Here is a 21,557-nt window from a genome sequence, read left to right as displayed (position 1 = left end):
TCTGGGCCTTTTCTGTGTGGATTTACTCCGGGTGCTCCGGTTTCCTACCACAGCCCAAGGACCTGCAGTCAGATTAATTGGAGATACTAAAACTCCCCCTAGGTGTGTGTATGAGTGTGTGTTTGCCCTGTGATGGACTGGCAACCTGTCCAGGATGTTTCCTACCTTTCGGCCAGTGGATTGGACCCACCGCGACCCTGAATAGGATGAAGCGGTGGTAAAACAGACAGCGAATGAATAAATGAATGAATGGATGAATGTTTCCACTTTATCGCGGTAGGTGGCGATAAACGTCGCCATGTCGGCAGAGAAAGTAGCGCCCGCCTTCTTTTCAATTATTGGCCAAGCTGAAAGAAAGAAAGCGACGCTGATTGGTTATAGTGCTTAAACTGACGGTTGTCTTTTATAACAAAGGGCCAATCAGCGTGCACTTTGAGAGCTGCTCCGCGTTCAAATGTTTGCTTTTCAACACAGCTTTGATAGAACGTACATGGTGATGTGATCAGTTGTGCAGCAGTCGATCAGACTTGTGTTCGTGTCAGCTGAGTGTCTGTGCAGGATTGGTGTATAATCGATTAGCAGTGTGAGATCGAATAGATTTCTAATACCTTTAAAAGCTGGTGGATTGATAGCAGGTTGGAGTGAATTATGGCTTCACAGAGGGGGAACAGACACTTCTCAGTCAATACAGCTTATATTAAAGTGAACAGACGTACCAACCAGGTGAGAAACACGACGCTTTTCTATTAACTATTACTATTTAGATAGAATTATGTTATCAGATCTAAAAAGAAGGCAGGACGTTCTGAATAAACACTATTCATATGATCACCAGGAGTCAGATTCGGAATAGGAGTCGGTACAATCAAGCTGTATACGTACACGCTGCTGTGCAAGAAAGAAGCCCCTACTCCTAAATCAGCACATTGAATCTAGTGATCTACTGATCATTGGGATGACACAAAAACAAAAATTGTGACTTCTTTTTGGCACAACAGCTTCCATGCCAACTGACTGTGAGCGTCACATGGTCCAACAATTATTGACAGACATGCTGGGGGGAGGGGGGGATTTTCTTGCCAATGTAATCTATTTAAAAATTCACCCACACATAAGATGAATTTAATTTATCCCCTTTAGCGCATCCAATTGTTCAATTTGCATCGTGCTTCCTCTCTGTTTATGCCGAACCCTGCCCTGACCGAGGAGATCGAAGCTAACCCATATCCCCTCCTAATTTGCCGCCCACACATTGATGAGTGTGGCGCCACCTAGCGTTGCATGCGGAGAGACACACCCTAAGGTCACTCTTCCTCATCTCTGTACAGGCGCCTCTAATCAGCCAGCAGAGGTCGTAATCGCATTCTGACAGAGAGAGACCCACATCCGGTTCTTTGTCCCGCCCCCATCTGAGCAACCGGCCAATCGTTGCTCATACAGCCACTCAGCCTCGAACCGGGGAGGCAGAGCTGGATTCGATACGATGTACTCAGAATCCAGCTCTGGTTGCAGCGAGTCTTTTTACCGCTGTGCCACCTGAGCGGCATTTATTTATGTTTTACCATTATTACGTACTGTGATGGCAGAGATGAGATAAGGGATTAATAAAGTTCAACCATACCCATAATCATATAAACAGAAATCTATGCATTGTTATATGAACCCAAGTGCACTTATTGTGACCAATGGTTAGGAAATTGTTGTTTTTATTTACTCAGGGTGGCTTGGTGGGTAGCACTGTCGCCTCACAGCAAGAAGGCCCTGTGTTCGATCCCCAGGTGGGACGGTCCAGGTCCTTTCTGTGTGGAGTTTGCATGTTCTCCTCGTGTCCGTGTGGGTTTCCTCTGGGAGCTCCGGTTTCCTCCCACAGTCCAAAGACATGCGAGTGAGGTGAATTGAAGATACAAAGTTGTCCATGACTGTGTTTGATATTAAACTTGTGAACTGATGAATCTTGTGTAACCAGTGATTACTATTTTTGTCATGAATGTAACCAAAGTGTGTCAAACATGACGTAAAAATCCTAATAAATAAATACATTTCGTTTACACACAAGTACACTTGGGTGGGCAGCGGGGACATCTGCTCCGTTCTGATCTCCTCTAGACCTATTTTCTGTTCTCCAGCCTTCTCTCCTGTAGACCTACACCGATTAGGCATAACATTATGATCACCTCCTTGTTTCTACACTCACTGTCCATTTTATCAGCTCCACTTACCATACAGGAGCACTTTGTAGTTCTACAATTACTGACTGTAGTCCATATAATTCTCTACATACTTTTTTAGCCTGCTTTCACACTGTTCTTCAATGGTCAGGACCACCACAGAGATGGTATTATTTGGGTGGTGGATCATTCTCAGCACTGCAGTGACACTGACATGGTGGTGGTGTGTTAGTGTGTGTTGTGCTGGTATGAGTGGATCAGACACAGCAATGCTGATGGAGTTTTTAAACACTTCACTGTCACTGCTAGACTGAGAATAGTCCACCAACCAAAAATATTCAGCCAACAGCGCCCTGTGGGCAGCGTCCTGTGACCACTGATGAAGGTCCAGAAGATGACCAACTCAAACAACAGCAATAGAGGAGCGATCGTCTCTGACTAGGTCTCTCAATAGTCAATATTTGCTCCTTTTCAAACTCATTACAATGTGACCTGCTCTCACTGGCACGTCAGCATCCTCATTTTCTTTCTCTTTCTTTTCACCCTAAACACACCAGAGTGAACAATCATTATCAGTAAACAAATGGTATTTCCTACCATAATGTTCAGGAATGAAGTAATGACCATATCTCATCTGACTGGATATTATTATTATATAAAGAAACAATGACTATTCTTTTGTACTGTGGTATACTTCAATCATCTGATAGAATTTTCTATTTTCTACTTTAACTGACACCTTGGCAAAAGGATAATTATTTCCACACCTACAGTTTTAGCACAAAATTACATTTACGTCAACGTTACTTTTTATGCAAGTCAGAGCTGTTATAGTCCTAGCTGAAGTGCTGGAGATACGGTGTTAATAATAAGTGTTCCATCAACAACTGAAACACTGATGGATTATAACATTAAACTAGTGAGTGGAATTTGTTTGTTTATATTTTTTACATCAGTAATTTGGCATGGACATTTTGAGCATATCTGATTATTGGGGACATGTGTGGTGACTTTACATTTTCTTCTCAACCTTGGCAGGAGACTACTGTTCCATGTATGCAGTCAGATATTAGCTTTCCACATCTCTAAATTGTTTTTCCTTCTGTATTTAATTATATAGTCTTTACTAGGGATGTCCCGATCACGTTTTTTTGTTCCCGATACCGATCCCGATTATTAATTTTGATCCCGATCCGATATCGATTCTCAAACCGATACTTGTATTTTCTAGATATTGTCTAGATAAGAACTAGATAATACTGTTCACACAGTGCACACTTCAAGTACATTACAATTATTCAAATTAATCCAGTGTATATGTTTAACAACTAAATAGCTCTGCAGTGCTGAAGGGAAAAATGCTGCATCCAAGCTATTGCTTAATGTTTTTGTATTTTTACAAAATCAATCAAAATGAGAGATAATTAGTTTTACTTTAAACTTTGCATTAAAAAATTTTTTTCTTTGAATGTAGTGATACACTAAAAATGAACAGAAATCTGTGTAGCAGCTTAACTTGAATATAAGAAAAAAAGTTACTTAAAAGCATTACAGTAAAACCTGAAAACCAAAATAAAATGGAAAGGCTCTTTTGTTATGAAGGAAAGCCAGTTCTTAAAGTGCTTGTATTGTGACAATGGTTTGATGGACGTTTGTACACGAAGTGAGTGTGTTTTTACCCTTTAGGCCTTCCATAGAACATGAAATAGCGTGCTTGACTCAACTGTCGGCTATTCGGTACCGTAACAGAAGAAGTTAATAAAGTGTTCTGCTCCCGACAATATGTGAATATACCGTGTATTTATTTCTTTATTAAACGAGTGCATCACTACGTTGTTTTGTAAACCGGAGTGATCCTTAACTCACACACACTCTCACACATGAACGCAGCTCTGCTCCCACCGCCTCGTGAAACGCTCACACTGCAGACGTTACACTTCACTGTTGGACTTGTTTTACTTTTCAATTTAAAGTATTTCCACACAGCGGACATGCTGACGTAACACAAAAGATCGGGATTAAGATCGGGTTTAGTAAAGCCGATTCCAATCAATTAAAAAATGCCCTGATCGGCCCCGATCCCGATCTTTGAGATCGGATCGGGACATCCCTTGTCTTTACTATGTTATATAATGCAATTCTATTTCAAAAGACCAATTAAAATGTTGGCACTTTATGACCAAGCAGGTAGTTTTGGTGCTACACAGATCCAATGACAGAGGTTAAATACCCATAGTAATCAAGATAAGGTGACTTAAATAAATGAATTCTATTTTCTGTACAGAATTTCTAGCAGGTGGTAGAACAGTATGGTAATGCAGTTGGTAAAGTGGATGCCAAACTCTCTACCAACTGCATGTGCTCCCTAAAGTCCTAGGTTTGATCTTTACACCCCAGTCACTGTCTGTGATTTCATTTCCCGAGTTTCTGTGTGTCCTCTGCTCTCTGGTTTCCACCTACCACTACAGAACATTTTGAGGGTAAATTGGTTACTCTAAAGTGTCCCTAGGTGTCAGTAGGTAACTAAACATGCGAGTATATGTTTGTGTGGCTATTTAATGATGCATTGTCTTTTTGCTCACACACACACACACACACACACACACACACACACACACACAGACACACACACACATAGACACACACACACTAATTCTCACGTTTTCTGTCACAGGAAGATGCTTATCATGTCAAAAGAACCCCCTCCACCCCCCAGGAGGGACCCAAGAAAAGAGCTGCCTTTGTTGATCTTACAAACGTAAGTTTAAACTAACATGTAGTTTGAGATTTAAAAATAATTTAAAATATTTAATCTGCATATAACTTTTTTTATAATCTGCTATTCAATCAGTACCGTATTGGATGGATGGATTAATGCAGTAAAGTTGTAAAAGGTTTTAGAACCTATTCTCTAAGGTATATTGAAACTGTACTGTCAGCTCATGTATGGAGTATAACTCATCACCCCTCTGTAAGATGATCTTAACCCTTTGATGCACAACCTGGGTTTTATTTTCTATATCTTTGCAATAAATTAATTTCGTCATTCAAGCTTCCATGAATTTTCCAATTAACTTGTTTTTGATCATCACAAATCCTTATTTCAGTTTTATATTTTTTGCTTTTTTAATAAAAATCATTTTTGTATCACTACCCTCCTAATGCACAACATGTGTCAAAAATTACCCTTATGTATTTACTATGGAATTTGACAGAAACTACTGACATTTGTAAGTGTTTGTAGTCAAAAACATATTTACTGATCTTTTGAAAGACAACCAAAGATTAGGCTCTTGAATATGTCCAATACTATTTGCTTGTTAGCTGTTTACATATTCTAGTATAGATAGCTTTTATTAGCTAAGACAGCAAATACATGAATAACTGACATGTGCATATGAAAATATTCTTGAATGGATGAATATGGGTCATTTTTGACCCATGTTGTGCATTAGAAGGGGTTTGCATCAAAGGGTTAAGTTTGTTCATTTTATATGGTTAAAATGCTGCCCAATTGAACTGGCACAGATGCACATTTTCTTCATTACTGTGATTTATAAATGTTTCCTCTTTCTTTAATAGACCAACAAAGTTCATAATGAAGCCCGAATCAAAGGTGGCAAGCCAGTCAAGAAGGCACAGACAAGCAACGTGGCTGTTAAGACTAACTCCAGACTGAAAGAGTAAGGATCAAGGATTAGGACTTTCACAGGCCATTGGTTCCTTATACATATATACTATAGGTCCAAAAGTATGTGGACAGCCCTGTACTGAGTTTCCACCACATTCCACACACCTCAACCACAATAAACACATTTGGTATGGTTTAGAATGTTGATTGTGTCAGACCTTCTGTTCAATATCAATGCCTGACCCCTGACTCTTTTTGCTGAATAGGAATGAATTTCCACAGACTTAGTTTAATATGCAGTGGACCCTTGAGTTGTGAACGGTTTACCATACGAACATTTCGGGTTACGAACGATCTTTTTTTGACTTGAAGTACGAACAAATTTCGGATTACGAACAGATTTGCGAAACACGTGACGTCACGAACAAGTTCACTCCAACCGTCTCTCTCTCTCTCTCTCTCTCTCTCTCTCTCTCTCTCTCTCTCTCTCTCTCTCTCTCTCTCTCTCTCTATATATATATATATATATATATATATATATATATATATATATATATATATATATATATATATATATATATATATATATATATATATATATATATATATACAGTGTATCACAAAAGTGAGTACACCCCTCACATTTCTGCAAATATTTCATTATATCTTTTCATGGGACGACACTATAGACATGAAACTTGGATATAACTTAGAGTAGTCAGTGTACAACTTGTATAGCAGTGTAGATTTACTGTCTTCTGAAAATAACTCAACACACAGCCATTAATGTCTAAATAGCTGGCAACATAAGTGAGTACACCCCACAGTGAACATGTCCAAATTGTGCCCAAAGTGTCAATATTTTGTGTGACCACCATTATTATCCAGCACTGCCTTAACCCTCCTGGGCATGGAATTCACCAGAGCTGCACAGGTTGCTACTGGCATCCTCTTCCACTCCTCCATGATGACATCACGGAGCTGGTGGATGTTAGACACCTTGAACTCCTCCACCTTCCACTTGAGGATGCGCCACAGGTGCTCAATTGGGTTTAGTCCATCACCTTTACCTTCAGCTTCCTCAGCAAGGCAGTTGTCATCTTGGAGGTTGTGTTTGGGGTCGTTATCCTGTTGGAAAACTGCCATGAGGCCCAGTTTTCGAAGGGAGGGGATCATGCTCTGTTTCAGAATGTCACAGTACATGTTGGAATTCATGTTTCCCTCAATGAACTGCAGCTCCCCAGTGCCAGCAACACTCATGCAGCCCAAGACCATGATGCTACCACCACCATGCTTGACTGTAGGCAAGATACAGTTGTCTTGGTACTTCTCACCAGGGCGCCGCCACACATGCTGGACACCATCTGAGCCAAACAAGTTTATCTTGGTCTCGTCAGACCACAGGGCATTCCAGTAATCCATGTTCTTGGACTGCTTGTCTTCAGAAAACTGTTTGCGGGCTTTCTTGTGCGTCAGCTTCCTTCTGGGATGACGACCATGCAGACCGAGTTGATGCAGTGTGCGGCGTATGGTCTGAGCACTGACAGGCTGACCTCCCACGTCTTCAACCTCTGCAGCAATGCTGGCAGCACTCGTGTGTCTATTTTTTAAAGCCAACCTCTGGATATGACGCCGAACACGTGGACTCAACTTCTTTGGTTGACCCTGAGGAAGCCTGTTCCGAGTGGAACCTGTCCTGGAAAACCGCTGTATGACCTTGGCCACCATGCTGTAGCTCAGTTTCAGGGTGTTAGCAATCTTCTTATAGCCCAGGCCATCTTTGTGGAGAGCAACAATTCTATTTCTCACATCCTCAGAGAGTTCTTTGCCATGAGGTGCCATGTTGAATATCCAGTGGCCAATATGAGAGAATTGTAACCAAAACACCAAATTTAACAGCCCTGCTCCCCATTTACACCTGGGACCTTGACACATGACACCAGGGAGGGACAACGACACATTTGGGCACAATTTGGACATGTTCACTGTGGGGTGTACTCACTTATGTTGCCAGCTATTTAGACATTAATGGCTGTGTGTTGAGTTATTTTCAGAAGACAGTAAATCTACACTGCTATACAAGCTGTACACTGACTACTCTAAGTTATATCCAAGTTTCATGTCTATAGTGTTGTCCCATGAAAAGATATAATGAAATATTTGCAGAAATGTGAGGGGTGTACTCACTTTTGTGATACACTGTATATATATATATATATATATATACACACACATATACACAGTGAGCGAACATGTGGACGGTGTTTTTCCGGTGTTTTCTTTATATTTTGTAAAATTCAATATTAAAATGTCCCCAAAGAATGTGCAGAGAAAGTGCAGTGGTAAGAAAATGAAAAAATCACTATTTGTTGTTGTATAATTACTCCTGCCAGTAGCTGTCACTGTGTATCAGACAGAGGGGACAGTTAGTGAGAGAGAAGAAGGAATTCGCTGAGTAAAGTATTCTTTCTTTTGTGCAATTACAAAATACAACACTTGAAATAAAGAAGGAAATAATAGAGAAATATGAGCGTTATTGTTGTTTCTGGTAGATACATTTTATGAAAAAAGAAGGAAATTTATTATGGTGTATAGTACAGCACACGTACTGTACTGATATGTGATGTGTTTTTTCAGTACAGTACTACTGTGTATTGTTGTTTATTACAGTAATGTCTATTCTATGATTTAAGGGCAAATATACTTGTATTTATAACAAAAAAGACAATTTAAGACATTAGAAAGGTTAGGTAAGAGGGATTTTGTGAGGTCTGGCACAGATTAATTCTATTTACATGATTTCTTATGGGAAAAATAGGTTTAACTAATGAACATTTTGACTTAAGAACAGCCCTTTGGAACCAATTAAATTTGTAAGTCAAGGATCCACTGTATTGTGGAAAATCTAGGCTATTCTTTTGTCAATGTATTGCCCACCAGCCAGGTTTGCATTTTAGCATTGCTACCGGCCTGACTGATACAGACACAATTGGCTGTTCCTAAAGATTGGGGGATGCTGCAGGTTACAGAGTGCTCTGTGTGCTCCCCAGGTCATTATAGAAGCCCTCAAATATTTTACCCTTATTTGTTAAAGAAATTAGCCATTAAAATGTTGTTTCTAACTTCATGGCCCTTTTGTTGTTACTCCAGGTGTAAACATCTGTCATCTGAGAAGCAACCCAAACTTGCTGAACATCAAGCGGAGTCACTGTCAGCAGACACTGGCACGTTTCCTCAGAAAGAGCAGCCTGCACGTCAACAAACTCTGCAGCCTGCAGTCCTACAACAAAAGGTTATTGAAGATTTACATAAAAAATCTGTAAAAATATTGATTGGCTATGTTTTCAAAGCTTCTGGTGTTTTAGGTTTAGTCGTTGCTTTACATTCTGAAAAAGAGGATTTGTTTTACATTGGGATATAATAATTAATAGCCAGATTTTTAAAATTATTTTGTTTATGCATTTTTTCCCCTTTTTTCTCCCGACTTTTAGCGTATCCAATTACCCAATTGCATTATGTTTCCTCTCTACTGATGTTGACTTTCCTCTCTGAATGAGGAGAGCTGTGACTAACACACGCCCCCTCTGGCACTTGTGCAGTAGCCGACTGCATCTCTTCACCTGCACGAGGCGAGTTCATATGCGGATCTGCTTTGTGTACGGAGAGCCACACCCTGATCAAAACATTATCCCCCATTTTTGTGCAGGCACCATCAATCAGCCAGCAGAGGTTGTAATTTCATCAGTTATGAGAAATCCCCGTCTGGCTCCCACCCTGTATGAACAACAGCCAATCGTTGTTTGTGTAGGCATCCAGCCTGCCGGATGGCAGAACTGAGATTCGAAACGACGAGTTTGAAATGTCAGCTCTGGTGTGCTAGCGTGTTTTCTTACTGCTGCGCCACCTGAGTGCCATTAATTGCATGATTTAATGGTATATTTTTAATTCTATAATCAATTTAATCCTCATGTTCCCCTTAGCCCTTTTCAATCAGCACATTGAATATGAAGATCTAACTGTGCCTCATTCAATTTTCTGCATTAATACTTAAATGCATACATACTCAGCTCACTTGAATTCGGTTCAGTTCGGGATTTATCATCACATCCCTACTTTGATTACTAAATATGCCGACTACATGAAAACTAGTTGAAAATATATTGATCAAGCAATGAGAATCTAACAATGTCTATGTGTTTATTAGAACCCTCAGATACCAGTAGCATTCAACGTTGATAATGTGCAGATCGAAGACCACCTGATGAGTCCAGAGTATGCCGAAGATATTTTTGACTACCTCAGAAATCGAGAGGTGAGATCCTACTCTATATATATCTAAGGCAGTACCTAATTCATGGCTGAAAATTGCGTCATGAACTGTGAAACGAGCCTTTTCCTGTGTGATATGCAATTTGCTGTGAAATTCAAAATTTAAGGTTTGTGTTTAGTTTGAGGCAGTCCTAGCAATCCTACGGCAATTCAGTGAGCAATCGCTTAGTCAAACTGTCCAAGGTGTTGAAGTCTAAAGCAGCTGAAAACATTTCACGTATTCAAGTAACTGAGTTTGAAAAACTCCCAACCAATTCTGTGGAGGCCAGGGGGGGGGGGTCAAAACACGGACAAGAATTTTCATCTTTCCCCTCGCACTGTTGCTGAATGTTCTAGGTTTACATTCAACCGTTAAAGTAGGCTGTGCTGTGTATTGTAGTTTCCATTTATTCTATCATTTGATTTATGAGTGTCATTTAATGACTGCCATGAAATGTAGCACTTTTCCTTGAAAATCTGTGATTTTTCAAAAACAAGGTTCGTGAAATTAAGCACATTTTCCTGTGAATTTAGTAGGGCCCAAAATATAATAATATATACAGTGGGGTCAAAAAGTATTTAGTCAGCCACTGATTGTGCAGGTTCTCCTACTTAGAAAGATGAGAGAGGTCTGTAATTTTCATCATAGGTACACTTCAACTATGAGAGACAAAATGAGAAAAAAAAAATCCAGGAAATCACATTGTAGGATTTTTAAAGAATTTATTTGTAAATTATGGTGGAAAATAAGTATTTGGTCAATAACAAACAAGCAAGATTTCTGGCTCTCACAGACCTGTAACTTCTTCTTTAAGAAGCTCTTCTGTCCTCCACTCGTTACCTGTATTAATGGCACCTGTTTGACCTCGTTATCTGTATAAAAGACACCTGTCCACAGCCTCAAACAGTCAGACTCCAAACTCAACCATGGCCAAGACCAAAGAGCTGTCGAAGGACACCAGGAAGAAAATTGTAGACCTGCACCAGGCTGGGAAGAGTGAATCTACAATAGGCAAGCAGGTTGGTGTGAATAAATCAATTGTGGGAGCAATTGTAAGAAAATGGAAGACATACAAGACGATTGATAATCTCCCTTGCGGTCAAGATCTCATCCCGTGGGGTCAAAATGATCATGAGAACGGTGAGCAAAAATCCCAGAACTACACGGAGGGACCTGATGAATGACCTGCAGAGAGCTGGGACCAAAGTACAAAGGCTACCATCAGTAACACACTACGCCGAGAGGGACTCAAATCCTGCAGTGCCAGGCGTGTCCCCCTGCTTAAGCCAGTACATGTCCAGGCCCGTCTGAAGTTTGCCAGAGAGCTTATGGATGATCCAGAAGAGGATTGGGAGAATATCATGTGGTCAGATGAAACCAAAATGGAACTTTTTGGTAAAAACTCAACTCGTCATATTTGGAGGAAGGAGAAGAACCCAAGAACACCATACCTACTGTGAAGCATGGGGGTGGAAACATCATGCTTTGGGGCTGTTTTTCTGCAAAGGGGACAGGACGACTGATCCGTGTTAAGGGAAGAATGAACGGGGCCATGTATCGTGAGATTTTAAGCCAAAACCTCCTTCCATCAGTGAGAGCATTGAAGATGGAACGTGGCTGGGTCTTCCAGCATGACAATGATCCCAAACACACCGCTCGGGCAACGAAGGAGTGGCTCCGTAAAAAGCATTTTAAGGTCCTGGAGTGGCCTAGCCAGTCTCCAGACCTCAACCCCATAGAAAATTTGTGGAGTCCGTGTTGCCCAGCGACAGCCCCAAAACATCACTGCTCTAGAGGAGATCTGCATGGAGGAATGGGCCAAAATACCAGCTACAGTGTGTGCAAACCTGGTGAAGACTTACAGGAAACGTTTGACCTCTGTCATTGCCAACCAAGGTTATGTTACAAAGTATTGAGTTGAACTTTTGTTATTGACCAAATACTTATTTTCCACCATAATTTACAAATAAATTCTTTAAAAAATCCTACAATGTGATTTCCTGGATTTTTTCTCATTTTGTCTCTCATAGTTGAAGTGTACCTATGATGAAAATTACAGACCTCTCTCATCTTTCTAAGTAGGAGAACCTGCACAATTAGTGGCTGACTAAATACTTTTTGGCCCCACTGTAATATAATGCAGTAGGATCCCTCCATTTTAATGGTACTTTCGCACATATGTAAGTCACCCATCCTCTGGGTGGTGATGCACCCCCATAACAAGACAGATGTTGGCTGTTGCAGCTTTTTCTGAAAGGTGCAAAGTCTGAATGGTCTTTTTCGTCTCTGGTACAGAGAACCAGACATTCATTTTTTTTTTAATGAAAGCATGTTGAAACGTGGACTCATCTGACAACTACTCACGATTCCACTGTCTTCCATGCAATTTGAAATGGGCTCTGGCCCAAAGGATTTGGCAGTGTTTTTGTGTAGATTGATGTACACGGGCAGTTGAAGGTCACTGGTTCAAGCCCCACCACTGCCAGGCTGCCACTGTTGGGCCCTCGAGCAAGGCCCTTAACCCTAAATTGCTTAGACAGTACTATCCCAGTACTGTAAGTCGCTTTGGATAAAAAGCATCTGCTACATGCCGAAAATGTAAATGAGCATTTCTTCATGCAGCGGTGGACTGTGTTAAGTGACAAGTTTTCTGAAGTACTCTTGAAATTGTTTCTCATGCATGCCATTTGAGGGATTTTTCTGTTTTACCCTACATGGACTGACAATTTTTCCAGATTCCTTTAATCTTTTCACAATATTATGTACAGTAGATGGTAAAAGACCCAAATTATTTGCAGTCTTGCATTGAGAAATGTTCTTTTCTTGACTGTCAGTTCTCTCACAAAGTTTGGCACAAATTGGTGAGCCACTATGATAATACAATAATTGAATTACATGAATAAAATTGACAGTGCTGATCCTGCTTTTAGCTGGTGTCACAATTTGTACAACTGTACAGTTGTGAAATCTAACAGATAATAAAATGAGGAATTATAGTGCCAAGTTGGATTTAGAGTTGCTCTGTATTGCCTATAAGCAAAAGTGTGCAGATTTATAACTGTGTCTGTGTTCAATATTTCCAGGAGAATTTTATCCTGACAGATTATATTCACTCTCAGCCAGACTTGAATGCAAATATGAGAGGCATTCTTGTGGACTGGATGGTGGAGGTCCAGGTAAACATTCTTATATTATATTCTATGTTTGTTCTATTACTAAGTTCCAAGCTGCCTGTGTATGCAATATCTGCTTTGTATCTGCCTAGGTGTGTTCTGCTGTATTTTTGATACTTTAATGTTATATCATGCTGGAATATTACATGCACCATGTTATACACGACTTTGAGTTTTGATTACTGCTGTGGATTTTTGAACACTATCCACTTACCAATGTCTTTGTTTCTGAACTTCTTAAATAACTGGTCTCCCCTGTTCCCAGCATTGTATTAACCAGGCAGTTTTTACATTTATTTTTAATAGGCATTGTTTTTTGTGAGTAGATGTTGCACCTGTAAATAATAAATTACCTTATGTGTGATTTATTATTCATCAGTGATCAATTGTACCATCTGCCTTTTGATTACAAATTGACTGGGACCAGTGAGGCAGTGCACTGTTTGCTGAATTAATAAACTGTGTGCGAAACAAGCTTCAAGAAGAAACAGTTTTATACATCTCTATCCAGTACTTTGTGAATAATCTGAGTGCTGACTAAGCCAGGTCTTAAAACCCAAGACTACCCAAGTACCCAACCTAACTAATGCTTTGGCAACTCCTCCACTGAGGGCTGAATGTTGTTATAGCAACAGTGTGGGCTGTAATATTTAGGTGTTTCATGTCTACGTTCTCTGCATGTGATGCAGCCTTCAAATAGGCCAAAATTCAGAGCCTTATAGGACAGTTACAGCACAAACTCTGCCCCAAACTTTTTCCTACTGTCCTTAGGGATAAGGATAATAGGATAGTCTAGGGCAGCATTTTTTAAAACTTTTTTTTAAGCAACCCACAATTTGTCCATGATTTTTATCTTGACCCAAACACAAAACCCGGCTTCTCAGGTGGTGCAGCGGTAAAACACACGCTAGAAAACCAGAGCTGGGATCTTGAATACATCGTATTGAGTCTCAGCTCTGCCTGCTGGCTGGGCTGTGTGGCCACATGAACAACGATTGGCCTGTTGTTCATATGGGGTGGGATATTAAACCGGATAGGGACTCTCTAATAACTAGCAATTATGACCTCTGCAGGCTGATTGATGGCTGATTGAACCCAACACTAAATATACTTAATTAATAAAATTGGTGGCAACCTGGTCCCACTGTGGTTTACAGGATGTAAAGCAAAGCCTCCATAGGTTGGCGTTCATGTTCAGTTCAGTTCGCGTTTACGTGCCTGATAAAATTAGTTAATTTAATTACTATTATTTTTCTCTGCGACCCATTTTTTGACTCGTGACACCAGGGTTTGAAATTCTTTATTCGCATGTCCCAGCTTCTTTGGAGGCTGGGGTCAGAGCGCAGGGGCAGCCATTGTATGGCGCCCATGGTGCAAAGAGGTTTAAGGGCCTTGCTCAAGGGCCCAACAGTGACTGCATGGCAAAGCTGGCATTCGAATCCGCAACTTTTGTAGCCTTGGCAACCCACATCTATACCCACTAGGCTACCTTTGTCCCTATATGAAAAATAAAAGACATGCATCTAGATTGTGTGGCACGGTGGCTAAGTGGGTAGCACTGTCGCCTTACAGTTTGCATGTTCTCCCCGTGTCAGCGTGGGGTTTCCTCCGGGCGCTCCGTTTTCCTCCCACAGTCCAAAAACATGCAGTCAGGTTAATTGGAGACACTGAATTGCCCTGTTGGTGAGTGTGTGTGTGTGTGTGTGTCTGCCTTGTGATGGACTGGCGCTCCGTCCAGCGTGTTACTGTGTGCCTTGCGCCCATTAAAAAGCTGTGATAGGCTCCAGCACCCCCCGTGACCCTGATTGGATAAGCGAGTGAGTGAGTGAGTGCATCCAGATTGTCTGTGTCAATCAGTTATACTTTATGTGACACTATATATGACAGTTTATAACACAGGCACGTGTGCATGTGTTTCTGGATTCTTTATGCAGGAAAACTTTGAGCTAAATCATGAAACCTTGTACTTGGCGGTAAAGCTGACTGATCACTACCTGTCCGTCACTGAGACTATGAGGGAATCCCTGCAGCTTCTTGGCTCCACAGCTATGCTCATCTCTGCAAAGTTTGAAGTAAGACTTTACTCATGGAGCACCTGAATGTCAGAATCCTGATATTCAGATTTATTATTATTGATGTATTCTGATATTATAATTACCCATACATAGGGCTGGATGATATGGCTAAAATTTATATCACGATATATCTCCTAATTTCGGTCGATACGATATAATTCCGATATCGATATGAATAACACAAATGTCAGAAAAACTGCCAAGAACACCAAAATTGGATGGCTGTACCTGCAAACCTCTTTTCTGGTTTCTGGCAAGAAATACAAGCTGATTACACCACTGAATTAGTCCTTCATCTCTTATCAGCTATTTCATCTGCTTCTTTTTCAACTGTGGACAGTGGCGGAGCCAGACAATTTCCATAGGGGTGGCCAGACTGAGACCATTGCTCACACAGGGGTGGCACAGAAACTGTCTGATACCTTATTTTTGTATGTGGCTAGTAGCTGTTGATCTAGTAGTGTTTTGGTCACTCACTTGTTTACCTAGCATCATCTGTGGGAACACCTGCGTGCAGAAATGCTTCCGCAAAAAAGTAACACGGGCAAAGCGCACTGACGTAATGCATATCGATCGAATTTGTTTAAAAATCATATCACCGTTATTGAAACATTTTCTATCGCGATATATATCAATATCGAATTATTGTCCAGCACTACCCATACAAATAGTAATGCCATCAATTTTAATGGAATAGTAATAAACTGGAATATTTGCTTCATGGTTTATGTAGCTTGTATTGTTTAGTGTTTGTATTAAAGCTTTCAGAGGTAAAGATTACATGTATTATTTAAATTAAAAACTAAGATTTATTTGATTCTTTTAAAACTAGGAGCGGTGCCCACCCTGTGTTGATGACTTTATGTACATTTGTGACGATGCCTACCAGAGACGGGAGTTTCTTGCCATGGAAAGGAACATCTTACAATGCCTTAAATTTGACATTAACATCCCAGTGCCTTATCGATTCCTCAGGCGTTATGCAAAGGTATATTCTTCTCACTTTTTCTTTTCACATCTCATTTACTTAAAAAATAATTTAATTCTGACTAATGGTCAGAAGTATGTGAACACCTGACCGTGAGCTTGTTGGACATCCCATTCCAAAACCATAGGCATAGAAATGTAGTTGAGCCTGCAGTTGTTTTTTCAGCTTATTACAAAGGTTTCATTGTGGTTGAGTTTAGAGCTCTGTCTCAGCCACTGGAGATCCTCCACACCAAACTAAGCATCCATGTGTTTATGGACTTTGCTTTGTGCTGAGTGTCTCAGTCATACTGAAGCAGGTAAGGGTCTTCCCTAATCTGACCATGAGCTTGTTGGACATCCTCTATGTGATATAACAACGGTCACTCTTCTGTTGCTAACTCACCTGTTGATGATTGTTGTCTCTACATACCAACCAGTCAGTGGCAGGATGTCAAATTCATTCATTAATTCATTGTCTGTTTTACCACTGCTTGATTCAGGGTCACAGTGGGTATAATTTACTGGGCAGAATGCAGAAACCAACCTGGACAGGTTGCCAGTCCATCACAGGGCAAACACACACACACACGGCAATTTAGTATCTCATATTCACCTGACTGAATGTCTTTGGACTGTGGGATGAAACCGGAGCACCTGAAGGACAATGCAAACTCCACACAGAAAGGACCCAGACTGCTTCACCTGGGAATTAAACCTGTTCTTCCTTTTGCACAGAACTTTAGAGCTAATTCAGTGGTGGCAAGCTATAACTGCTTGACCATAAAAGCTTAATCCATAAAGCTCTACAGAAACAGTTCTTGTGTTGATGTTTCAGCAGAAGCAGGCTGGTCTTTGGCGGAACGTATTTTATCTATGAAGAGCTTCAGTACTTGCTTTAGCACTAGATAATTTAGTTTCTTAACCTTGGTGAAAGATAGCGTTTTCTGACTGTGCCATGTTAAGTTACCACTGATGTTCATCTGTGGACATTGCATGACTTTGCCTGAAAGCCTTATATTGTACCCTTATTTAAATTTAAATTGTGTTAATTTAATTGATATAGTGGGTCATTTTGCACATCATTATACTTTATGATTAAACACAGGTAGCCAATGCTTGCATGGAGACGCTAACTTTAGCACGCTACGTGTGTGAACTGAGCTTGCTAGAGTTGGAGCTGGTGCCTGAGAGAGCTTCTCGGTTGGCCTCAGCTTGCCTGCTCCTCGCCCTCATCACTAAAGGCCTGGGAGGATGGGTAAGTGCCAAATTTTCCATAAATCAGCATGTCTACATCTACGTACTATAGCAGCCATAATATTCCAGTGTGTGTTAAATTCCAACAAGCACACCTTATTGTACTTATCTTCTTTAATGAAAAATGGGGTTTAAACTTGTTTACTAATAAACTAGATGTAGCAGTGTCTCACACTTTTGTGGTTAACTATTTTTGGTGAATCATTTTATCATCAAATTATGCATTTTCCATTTTAACATGAGTATTATTACTGGAAAATGATGATTAATTATCCAGATTAGAAGGTTGACTTACCACTTTCCCTTATTCTTAATCACTTTTCTCCACACTTTTCTTTACTGCAGACACCAGCTCTTCAGTACCATAGTGGTTACACGCTAAGTGAGCTCAGCTCACTGGTGAGGAGACTATATGCTATGTTGGCCTGCCCTGTGGACGAGAATCTCAAAGCTGTGGAGAACAAGTACTCTCATAAGTAAGTCATTCAATGAACTGCTTCATTGGAAAAAAACATAATTATTGCTGGACTGTGCACCAATAGTTTCTGCTCATTTACCACCAACATAAATGACTGAAGTGCTATTTTTTTTGGTTGATGCATGGTTATATTCATGCCACTGATGATCACTGTGCAGTTCACACTACACAACTGGATCTCTTGTAATGGGAAGTCTTAAGTTGTTGTGGATTTCACACTATAGGGGATCACACACTACACGATCTACCATCAGGAGGAATCATAGACGAGTCTATCTGGTCTCCCAAACTACATTTTGTCACGAAAACACACGCAAGAAGTGACGAAGGGTTTAATGATACCATGTCCAAAAATGCACGTCAACAATAAGCGAGCAATTGAAGTTGTTTGTGCACTGATGTGCAGTGTAAAATCAAGTAGGAAAAATAAATGAATCAAAGTGGATTGGGCTACGCGACCAGCAGGGATTGTGTGTTCTGTAGTGTGTTGGAGGTTAATAAATGTTTTTGCAACGCAGCGTTGGTATTATGGTTTGGAGTGGACGATGAGCTCACAAATACTGTAAAGCTTGTGTGTGTGCCGATGTATTCTGATAGAAACTATATTATGCCCCTGAACCACACATTTACATCTCCTCACCCCGTATCTTAAGTTCTCATTGGCTGTAGTTCCACATAGCACTCGCTGCCACTCGCAACGCCTTTCACACTACAGGATTTTGAGTTGCCAACAGGTCCAGATATCTACGTTTACATTTTCTGCATTTAGCAGACGCTCTTATCCAGAGCGACTTACAGAAGTGCTTCCATAGTGAACATTTCATTTCTCTAGTTTAAGTAAACAACAGTCGAAGAACACATCTGCTGAAACCTGTTAGGACCAAAGTGTATTTTTTATTTTTTTTTGGAAATGAAAAAAAAATGTTAGTAAATAAGTACAAGTCAGCTTAAGTGCTTAGTAAAGAGGTGATGAAGGTTTTTAATCGTTTTTTTAAAGACAGCAAGAGACTCAGCTGTTCGGACAGACAGAGGAAGTTCATTCCACCACTTGGGTGCTAGAACAGAGAAGAGCCTTGATGCTTGTCTTCCTTTAGTCCTTGGTGGAGGCTCAAGTCGAGCGAGACTGGTGGCTTGGAGGTTGCGTGGTACAGAGCGGGGTTTGATTAGACCACGAAGGTAGCTTGGGGCTGGTCCATTTTTGGCTTTGTAGGCGAGCATTAGTGTTTTAAACTGAATGCGTGCAGCTACAGGAAGCCAGTGAAGAGAACGCAGCAGTGGGGTGATGTGGCAGTGTTATGTGGCAATAGTGGACATGGGAGCTCCTGCCAGGAGGGAGTTGCAGTAGTCCAACCGTGAGATTACAAGTGATTGGACCAGAATCTGGGTAACTTCCCTGGAGAGAAATGGTCGAATCTTCCTGATGTTGTAGAGGAGGAACCGGCACGATCTTGTCATGTTGGCTATATAAGGAGAGAAGGTCAGCTGGTTATCCAGGACAACACCAAGGCTTCGTACCTTATCAGATGGTCTGATCTGGGAGTCATCAAGAGAAATGAGAAGGTCCTGGGTTGGAGACTGATCTCCAGGAATGAGCAACATCTCTGTCTTGCTGGGATTAAGTTGTAGATGATGAGCCGACATCCATTGTGAGATATCTCGCAGACATGCTGAGATGCGAGCTGAGACTTGTGTGTCTGAAGGAGGAAATGACAGAATGAGCTGAGTGTCATCAGCATAAGAGTAGTAGGAGAAGCCATGGGAGGCTATGACCTTATCCAGAGAGCGGGTGTAGATAGAGAAAAGAAGTGGGCCAAGTACAGAGCCCTGAGGAACACCGGTTGAGAGAGTGCATGGGGGAGATATGGATCCCCTCCATGACACTTGGTAGGAGTGCCCTTCGAGGTAGGAGGCCATCCATTGCCATGCTGAACCTGTTACTCCAAGGTTGGACAGAGTGGACAAGAGAATGCTGTGATTCACTGTGTCGAAGGCTGCAGAGAGGTCAAGAAGAATAAGGACAGATGACAGTTTGGCTGCTTTGGCTGCATGAAGCTTCTCAGTAACAGCTACAAGTGCTGTTTCCGTAGAATGCGCTGCCCTGAAGCCAGACTGGTACGGATCGTGGAGGTCATTCTGAGTAAGAAAGGCAGATAGTTGGTTATAGACAGCACGTTCAAGAATTTTGGATAGAAAAGAGAGGAGTGAGACCGGTCTGTAGTTGTTAATGTCTGTAGTGCCTAGTGTAGGTTTCTTAAGAAGGGGAATAACCTGAGCCTTCTTAAAAGCAGTAGGGACAACACCTGATGTCAGGGAGTTGTTGATGATGGGTGTGATGAAGGGGATTAGGTCCTGTGAGATGTCTTTAAGGATGGTGGATGGTATAGGGTCGAGTGTGCATGTAGTGGGATTGCTGGATGAGAGGAGCTGTGTAACCTCATCCATGGTGAGTGGGGTGAAGCTGGTGAGTGTGTTGGTGGGTTGAGGGTCAGTTGAAAGTGGGTCAGTCGGAGAGAAGGATTGATTGATTTTTTTAATCTTGTCCTGAAAGAATGTTGCAAAGTCAGTAGCAGTAAGAGAGGCAGATGGGGGGGAGGAGGAGGGTTCAGAAGAGAGGAAAATATAGCATGAAGCTTACGTGGGTCACCAGCAGATTGTTCAAGCTTGGCTTTGTAAAAAGATGTTTTTGCAGCAGTCACATCGGATAAGAACCTGGACAGCAGATCTTGGTAAGAGTGGAGATCAACACTGAGCTTAGATTTCCTCCACTTTCTCTCAGCTGCCCTTAATTCTCTTCTGTTGCTGCGCAGAAGAGTTGCTGCGCAGAAGAGAATATCTAGCAAGTTGTTGAACAGTTCTCACACAGCGATCGAGAGCCGAGTTTTGATCCCCGAGCGAATGGCAAGTTGCTTCCGAGCTGCCACGTTGGCGAGCAAAAATCAGGGCAAAAATCATGTAGTGTGAACTAGGCGAAGGTTTAGTTTTGGTGAGCATTTTTTGATGAATGACTTAATTTTGGATGCATCATCATACATTATTGCCTTTTGTTGAAAGTTTTTATTGCCTGAGTTGCGTTTGATTCTCACGCTGTCTTTTTCCATTTTGCAGAGTCTTCTATGAAGTTGCAAAAATTCCACTAGTGCATATTGAGACATTAGAAGAGGCACTGTCAGAGAATCATGTTTCTTTATAGATTATTAAACCTAATTTATAAGAATTGGAAATGATTGTTACTTCATCAATGTTATTTATTATTTTGTATATATTTAACTATTTAAGTAGTAATTTTGTGCTACATTTAAGGTCTTCACATTTTTAAGGATTTAATGTTTTAGCTAGTTTGTAATTGTAGTTGGTTGTTTAAAATGAAGGAGAATATTGGGCTTTAAATGATGTTTTGCAAAAAAAAAAAAAAAACCTGTTTTACTGTGATATTACTACATACTTTGTGTTAAAATAACGTTTTTTGTTTTATTTATAAAAATGTTTTAGTCCTGTATATC

At 40.8% G+C, this 21,557-nt stretch overlaps 1 protein-coding gene across 1 annotated transcript; it reads left to right on the top strand.

The window, feature by feature from the left end:
- The first annotated feature begins 491 nt into the window (after positions 1-491).
- On the top strand, positions 492-21,247 carry LOC134330854 (G2/mitotic-specific cyclin-B3-like). Its single transcript, XM_063012125.1, has 11 exons — positions 492-723; positions 4,843-4,926; positions 5,751-5,851; positions 8,950-9,091; positions 10,004-10,111; positions 13,192-13,284; positions 15,216-15,353; positions 16,189-16,344; positions 17,431-17,580; positions 17,925-18,055; positions 21,163-21,247. The coding sequence occupies exons 1-11, from the start codon at positions 649-651 to the stop codon at positions 21,245-21,247; spliced, it is 1,263 nt and encodes a 420-aa protein (XP_062868195.1). The 5' UTR covers positions 492-648.
- The last annotated feature ends 310 nt before the right edge of the window (positions 21,248-21,557 follow it).

Source organism: Trichomycterus rosablanca, chromosome 16 (genome assembly GCF_030014385.1).
Source record: "Trichomycterus rosablanca isolate fTriRos1 chromosome 16, fTriRos1.hap1, whole genome shotgun sequence".
In the NCBI taxonomy this organism is placed as follows: Eukaryota; Metazoa; Chordata; class Actinopteri; order Siluriformes; family Trichomycteridae; genus Trichomycterus; species Trichomycterus rosablanca.
Note: the sequence above shows the minus strand (reverse complement) of the source record. Positions and strands in the feature narration are given on the sequence as shown.

Bases quoted from the DNA above. Each gene is read 5' to 3' on its own strand.
- LOC134330854 (XM_063012125.1), top strand. From the start codon at position 649: ATGGCTTCACAGAGGGGGAACAGACACTTCTCAGTCAATACAGCTTAT. The intron at 15,354-16,188 runs GTAAGACTTTAC...TTTTAAAACTAG, and splicing joins TCATCTCTGCAAAGTTTGAA to GAGCGGTGCCCACCCTGTGT. The intron at 16,345-17,430 runs GTATATTCTTCT...GATTAAACACAG, and splicing joins TCCTCAGGCGTTATGCAAAG to GTAGCCAATGCTTGCATGGA.